The sequence below is a fragment of the Drosophila elegans genome, unplaced genomic scaffold (assembly GCF_018152505.1).
Source record: "Drosophila elegans isolate 14027-0461.03 unplaced genomic scaffold, ASM1815250v1 contig_149, whole genome shotgun sequence".
Classification (NCBI taxonomy): Eukaryota; Metazoa; Arthropoda; class Insecta; order Diptera; family Drosophilidae; genus Drosophila; species Drosophila elegans.
In genome coordinates, this window is record NW_024545513.1 from 16,715,069 (window position 1) to 16,722,651 (window position 7,583).

Here is a 7,583-nt window from a genome sequence, read left to right on the forward strand (position 1 = left end):
AAATTCTCTTTGGAGACAATCCCTATCTAGTTTATTGACCGCAAGTGTACGAGTATATGTAATGGAAATGATTAATTAACCCAGACCCAGACCTCTAAAAACAAAAAATTCAACTTCAAACTGAGTCGCAGTATATGTTTATATATTGCCTTTTGTTTGCTGCTCTTGTTTTTCACAATTACTATTCGTTTCACTTGTTTTTATATCGGTTTAGTGCAGTAGTTTATTCTTGGAGAAACTCTTTTTTTGTAATCCCTTTATTTTCTCTGTGTGACGCAATTTTGAGGCGTTGATTTTAACGCCTGGCTTTTTGCAAATATTTGAACGGAGCACAAAGGCGTCGTCGCATTGAATCACGTAGAGGAGCGAACAACGCAACGCCACAAATAAAACGTTCTGAAAGGGTTTTTTTTTTTTTTTTTGTAAATAGTTGGTTGGTCTAAGTAGATAGGGGGAGGCAGTGCCGAGCTCAATTCATCCGCTTGGAATGCGGTATTTCATTATGTAAGTCTGATAAGACGGAAACACCTGATGCTCTGCCCACTGTGAAATCATAACTAGGCTTATTTTTGTAAGGAACTTTATGGATCGAACGTCTCTAAATCGAACTTGATTTAATGGGCCATCTAAGATTCAAATAAAAGTTTATTTAATTGCAAAAATGTGGTGGCAGTTAGTGACCTAACTTTTTTTATTTGATCATATTGCTTTTAAATTTACTACTTATATAAGAATAGTTTTACCATAAAAACTAAACCGTAGATACAAAACATAAACATTTTATTTGCAACCTCAACATTAAGAGTTTATTTGAAATACTAACGCAAATAAATAAATTAAATTACAAGACATAACCACATGGTGTTTATAAACAATGAATAGTAGCTAGCAACACGAAAAAGTACAAATAAATATTTAGCTTTTTAAAAAAGAATTGCATATCTCACATTTAAATTATTACAAATGTGCAAGTTCATTTTCACGATTTTATATAAATATATATTTGAATATATGTGGAACACATTGAAATAATATTTCACACTTGTTATATAATCATTGTATTCAAGTCTAATAAGATTAAAATTTAAATGAAATATTTTATTCATTAGAAACTATTCCGAAAGCAATTAAAATAAAATTAAAATAAATAAATTAAAATAAATATTGAAAAAAATATATATATAATTTCAAATACTACAGAATAGCAATTTCAACTGAGTATAAAATATTTGGATTTGGATTTTTAGGTTTCAAACAGTAATGCTGTTAAAAAATCGTATTCTTTCATTCATTTCGAACGAAATGATTTTATTGAAATTACGTAACATTAAGATATATATTCTTAAACCCACCATTTACCCATTATTATTATTTTTTTCTTGTTTGCAGGCTCAGCGTCCGGAGAACACGGTTATGCAAGCGCTGGAATCGCTTAACGACTCGCAGGTTAATGACTTTCTTAGCGGCAAGACTCCGCTCAATCTGAGCATGCGCCTCGGCGACCACATGATGCTCATCCAGTTGCAGCTGAGCACGGTGAATCCGGCGGGCGGCGGGGCCACAGTGGCCCCTGCCAGTGGCAATGGTGGCTCCACCTCCACCGCCGCCACCAATGCAACTTCCTCGGCCACGGCGATGCCAGCTGGCACTGGCTGCTCCACTGCCGCATCCTCATCATCGTCGGCGGTGCTGGCGGTGGGTGGCGTGGGAGGAGCTGCCTCCAAATCTTTATCATCATCATCATCCTCGTCGTCGTCATCATCCTCGTCGTCGTCGTCGTCGTCGTCTTCTTCGTCGTCGTCGTCTTCGTCGTCGTCGTCGTCGTCGAGATCCCGCTCCTCTGGCCAGCGATCAAGCGGAAGAATCGGTCATGGCCACGTGCATAGCCATCAGCATCCGAGCTTGCATGCTGCCAACTGGCATGGCCACGGACATGGTCATGGGCACAGTCACGGGCACAGTCACGGACACAATCACGGACACAGTCACGGGCACAGTCACGGGCACGGGCATGGACATCATCACCATCATCATCACCACCACCATCATCATCATCATCACAACGCTTCGGCGGTGGCTGCGGGCAGCGGTGGTGGTATGTCCTCGTTGCGCATGATGTACGGCGATTTGCCCAACTCGTCGGGTTCATCTGGATCTGGAGCTGGATCAGGATCAGGATCAGGCTTAGGCTTAGGCTCTGGCTCTGGCCAGACACAGAGTTCCAACACGGTGAACGGATCCGATCTCACCAAGCTGCTGATCAAGGGTGGCATCCATAATATCGTCAAGAGTTTCGCCCTTAAGGATGCGGCCGCCACAGGTCGTCCTGTGGCCAATGCTGGTGGCTCCACCACGAGTCCACCGGTCAAGCCTCTGCTGGAGCAGTCGCCCATCAAGTCGCTGTCGAATCTCGTGTCCAGTCCCATTAAGATGACGGCCATCAAGAACATTCCCCTGCCCACCACAACCGCTGTGGTGGCCGGCGCCAGTTCCACTTCTACTTCCAGTTCTACTTCCACTTCCAGTTCCAGTTCCTCTTCCACTTCCACTTCCAGTTCCAGTTCCAGTTCGAGTTGCAGTTGCAGCAACGCCAGCAGTCCATCGTCGTCCTCTGCCAGTGGAGGAGCCTCGTGCAGCAGCACGGGTGGCTGCCAGCAGCAGGATCCCATTGCCGCCAAGCTGACCTCGTGTCTGTGCACACGCCTGCCAGCCACGCCCTGTGTGGTGGCGCCACCGGTCATCCCCGCCCCACTGGCCCGATCCGGATCGAGCAGCAGCAGCAGCAGCAGCAGGAGCGCAGCCGGCAAATGTCCAGAGTCATCAAGCTGCAATAGCGGATTTGCTGCCCGTTCCACTTCCTCGGGCGCTGGCGCAGGAGCAGGCGTCTCCTTTGCGGGCAACTCGCTGCTGCACAAGACGGGCAACAATCGCATCACCAGGACCAAGTATCGCCACTACCATGGACTCGGACATGGGCATCATTACCACAGCAGCAGCGGCTGCAGCAGCAGCAGCAGCAGCAGCGACTATTACCATCATGCCTGCACCTGCGGCGATCAGTCGTCGGTTAATGCAGCCGCAGCCGCAGCCGCAGCCACCTTTGCCACAGCCACGTCTTCCACGTCCACGTCCTCGTCCTCGTCTTCGTCCATGCGTCGCAAGCTGGAGCAAGCCATGGCAGCAGGATCAACAGCGGCAACGGTGGCACTACCAGCCACAAACACAACTACCAGCAGCAGCAACAGCAGCATAACTGAAGAGGACTCGCTGATGGGCGTGTCGGATACCAGAACCCTGGCCGAGGCATCCCGTAATCTCACCCAGACATTGCGCAAACTCTCCAAGGAGGTGTTCACCAACAAGATCGATCTATCCGGCGCCGGCGTCGTGAGCAGCAGCAGCCGCAGCAGCAGCGGCGGCGGCGGCGGCGGCAGCAGCAGCTCCACCAGCGGCACCAATGGCCATTCGGCCGGCGGAGCGGCCAGTGGTGAGGATCGAGAGCCACGCAAGGGCGGCTCGGGGGCCGTTATCGAGTCGATGAAGAACCACGGCAAGGGCATCTATTCGGGCACATTCTCGGGCACCCTGAATCCGGCGCTGCAGGATCGCTATGGGCGGCCCAAGCGCGACATCTCCACCGTGATTCACATCCTCAACGATCTGCTGAGTGCCACACCGCAGTACGGACGTGGTGCGCGCATCAGTTTCGAGGCACCGGCGACCAGTGGATCGGCGACGGGTTCCAGTTCGGCTTCAGCCGGCAATGGATCGGGATCGGGATCTGGATCCTCCTCCTCATCGACGACGACAGGCTCCAGCAGCGGGATGCATCATGGTTCGCGCAGCAAAATGGTAAGATCAAAAGACAACGTTATCTATATCTATTTCCTCATATTTATTATGCGTATTTTGCCAGTACTCATCGAAGCATCACAACTGCGCCAAGTGCAACAGTCGCGCCCATCAGCAGCAGCAGCAGCAGCAGCATCAGCAGCAGCAACAGTCGGCGGCGGCTCAGGCCAGCTGCACCTACCGTGACTGCCCAAGCTATCCCTCCTCTGCCGCCGCAGCCGCCGCCGGAGCGTCCAAGGCATCGTCTGGTAGCTCCAAGTCCTGTTGCCAAGCTGAGGCGCCCAGTTCGCTGGCCAACATTGGTCAGTCCAACGGATGCAGCTGTCGCTACCGTCACGATGAGGGACAGGTACAGGGACAGGCAGAACGAGAGCGCGAGCACACTTGCCAAAAATGCACCGTGGAGCTGGCCAACATGAAGACCCGCTCGAAGATGGACCAGCTGCGTCTGGTGATGCAGCAGCACAAGCAGAAGCGAGAGGCGCGCAAGTTGAAGAGCGGTCCCTATGCCACGCCGGCCAGCGGATCCTCGGCGGACAGCCTCGTCGCCGCCGCCGCCGCCGGTGGGGGAAAAGCCGCTGTTGCGTTGGGCGCGGCCGCCCAGTACAGTGCCGTGAGCGCCCTGGTGGCCACGCCCATGCAACCAGCCGCTGTGCCCGTCCAGGCATCGAAAGCTGCGCCCGCTAACAACACTAGCAGCAACACCAATGCCAACAGCAACAGCAATAGCAATAGCAACAGCAACACATCGACGGCACCCGCAACAGCAGCAGCAGCAGCAGCATCGGCAGCAGCAACAGCAACAGCAGCAACATCGTCACCACCCAGCGAAGTGTCGCCCAATCACATTGTCGAGGAGGTGGATACGGCGGCCTAAGGGCAGCACCACCATCGGCAGCGGCAGCGGCCACCACCAGCACCGCTGACCCTATCCTATTTTGTAGCATTTACTAGTTTACGCAGCAGCAACAAAGAGCGTCAAGCGGACGAGAGATGAAAATGAAGATGAAGTTGAAGATGAAGATGAAGTTGAAGATGAAGTTGAAGATATGAAGTTGAAGATATGAAGGACCAGTAGAAGCAGATGGGCAAACAAGAGAAACTAGAACCACAACTAAAGCTTATATTAATCTAGAGTTAGTGCATAACAACACCAATTCTAATGCTCCTTTGGTTTAACACCCAACCACCCACCCTCCTTTGCGTTGAGAATAGAAAGATAGACAGATAGAAGGACAGAAAGACGAAGGACAGAAAGACAGAAAGAGAGGGGAGTGGGGAGGGGGAGCGCCCAGAAGGTCGATAAGCTGTTAAATTAATTTTAAGACCCTACAACAACAACAACAACAACACACCCAAAACACTTCAGTCCAAGCCAATATACTTTGGACACACACACACGCACACAAACAAATGTGGAGTGGAATGAATCAGCTTCTGGAGGCGAAATCCTTTAATGTTTTGTAAATTAAATTTAGTGAAATTTTTTTGTGTGTGCACACCCAGGCGCAATCGCAAACGAACAGCCAAATCACCGGCAAATCGGAGAAGATGCAAAAAAACAAAATTTAAATAATAAAAAAAAAATGTAATAATGAAAATAATTAACGTAGAATTAAATGTAAAACGTACACACACAAACACACACACACACACACAGACTATGCTGAATGAATTGTAAGCCAAAGCGGTGGCAAATTTTGGTAATACTAAAACTGAACTTAGATTTATGTTTAGAAACACACCAAATCTAACACACACGATCACACACACACACCTGGCTTTGGCAGCTTTATGTTATGTTTAACCTGAACTTTAAATTTAACCGAGAGAAGGGCAGCGCAACTGCACCTGCGAATGCAAACGCAAATGCAAATGTAAATGCAAAACGGAAATGATGCGACTGCGATGTGGCGCTTTAACCTAATTTGCCTTATTAGAAAATCGTTTTTCACCAAAATTTTTTTTTTATATACTTACTTTATCACCATGAATGTGTTTCGAAACGCGCCGGGAAAGGAAAGACGAGCGACGAATTGAATTTTGTTCACCTACACCTATACTATTAAATTAGTTAGTAAGACTATGTTTTCTTTTCATTTTACAATTATCATTACACTACACGTATAATTACCGATTGGATTAGTTAAGTTGCGCAACAGCAGAAGCGCCTTGAGACGCAGCAAGCAGCAAGTAACGCTAACTTAGCTGTAGATTTATAATTTAAACACGAGCAATTACTTTTTTTGTCCCACACACACTATCATCCAATTCAAATAATGCAATTAGTTCTAGGCGAGTTAGACTTTTGAGTTGGTTTCATTTGTCTTTGCCTTGTGAGCGCCGCAACTACTTGATTTCAATAAATGTTTAGTAAATGGTTTAGTTAACTAGTTTTGTTTGTTTTTTATTTTCGTTGGATTTTTGGTTTCTTTGTTTATTTCAGCTTATTTTCGAGCTGCATCTTGTGCAATACACCTAGACAAAAACACACGCGTAAACGAATAAGCGATCAAACGAGCAAGTATTTTGATTTAATTGACTCTTAGAAATGATGTGCCAATTGCAAATACAAATATATATGTGGAAACCTAGTAAGAATTGTACATTATATATATATATATATATAAAACATATATCCTCCTCACATACACACACTCGACACGCGAGGAGTATCGAACTAATCGAAACTTTTTATCGAAAAAAAGAAGCAAATTGAAACACATACAAAGGCATCAAGAAATGTGTGTTTATAAGTAGTAATTATTAAGAGCTAAGTAAAAGTTATGTGCAATTTATACAAACTTCCGTTTCTGTTTCTATATAGTTTCTCTCCTATATCCCTATTTATATCTATATATATTCATAAAGCTTTCCATCTATCTCTACATAATGAAAACGATAGTTATATTAGCATTAGGAGGCACATAAGTTCGATGTACGATAAAAAATCTAGTAATAGGCTTAGACGAAAGATACCAAAAGGCAAAAGATATCGATAAGGAAAGCATAAGATATCGATAAAAAGGACAGACGATATCGATAAGGAAGGCAGATTAAGGCGGGTTAGGGAGATAAGAGAGCCGGAAAAGAGCAGTGGATTGTGAAAAATAGAAATGGGAAGAGGGAGATGAAGAGGAATAGGAAGAGGAATGGGTAGACGGAGGAACGCTGAGAAAGGACACTGATGGTCAAGGGCATTACTTTGGTTCAGATGGGATTCGGTTAGATTGATTGATTGATTCGGACTCGGTTGGATTATTTCAGCATATCTGCGTGATTTTCTAACAAGTACAAACACACAAACGATGAGATTTTTTACATATATAACATAGTTCAAATATTTACACAACACCCCTTTAATTCACTCGATAAGAAATTGAACCCGAAACATATGCGCAAAATTTGCTGAATACGAAAACGAAAAGAAAATAATTATAAAATCTATGGGAAAACAAATTTTGAATTGTAAATTAAATTAAATTTTTGTCGCATTTAATTTAAATAGTTCAAATTTATCCAAACGGAAGCCCCAAGTCCAAAATCTTCGTATATATACTCACACATATTCAAAAAAAAATGATATATACACATATATTTTTGAATTGACATTTTGCGTCTTATTTGTTAACATCTTAAATCTTAACAAAAAACAAAAACTAAATTAGCTAAATTATTACAGGCCCTTGAGCTGAGTAGCTGTTGAAAACATCCAACTGCAAATCGAAATG

General features: G+C 45.4%; 1 protein-coding gene across 1 annotated transcript in view; it reads left to right on the forward strand.

The window, feature by feature from the left end:
* The window catches only part of LOC108137630 (midnolin homolog), a 37,267-nt gene extending 31,025 nt beyond the window's left edge, over nt 1–6,242 (forward strand). Inside the window, exons 3-4 of the mRNA XM_017259416.2 lie at nt 1,390–3,852; nt 3,917–6,242. Coding sequence (XP_017114905.1) covers nt 1,390–3,852; nt 3,917–4,729 — 3,276 coding nt within the window. The 3' untranslated portion in view covers nt 4,730–6,242. The remainder of the gene's footprint in view (nt 1–1,389; nt 3,853–3,916) is intronic.
* The last annotated feature ends 1,341 nt before the right edge of the window (nt 6,243–7,583 follow it).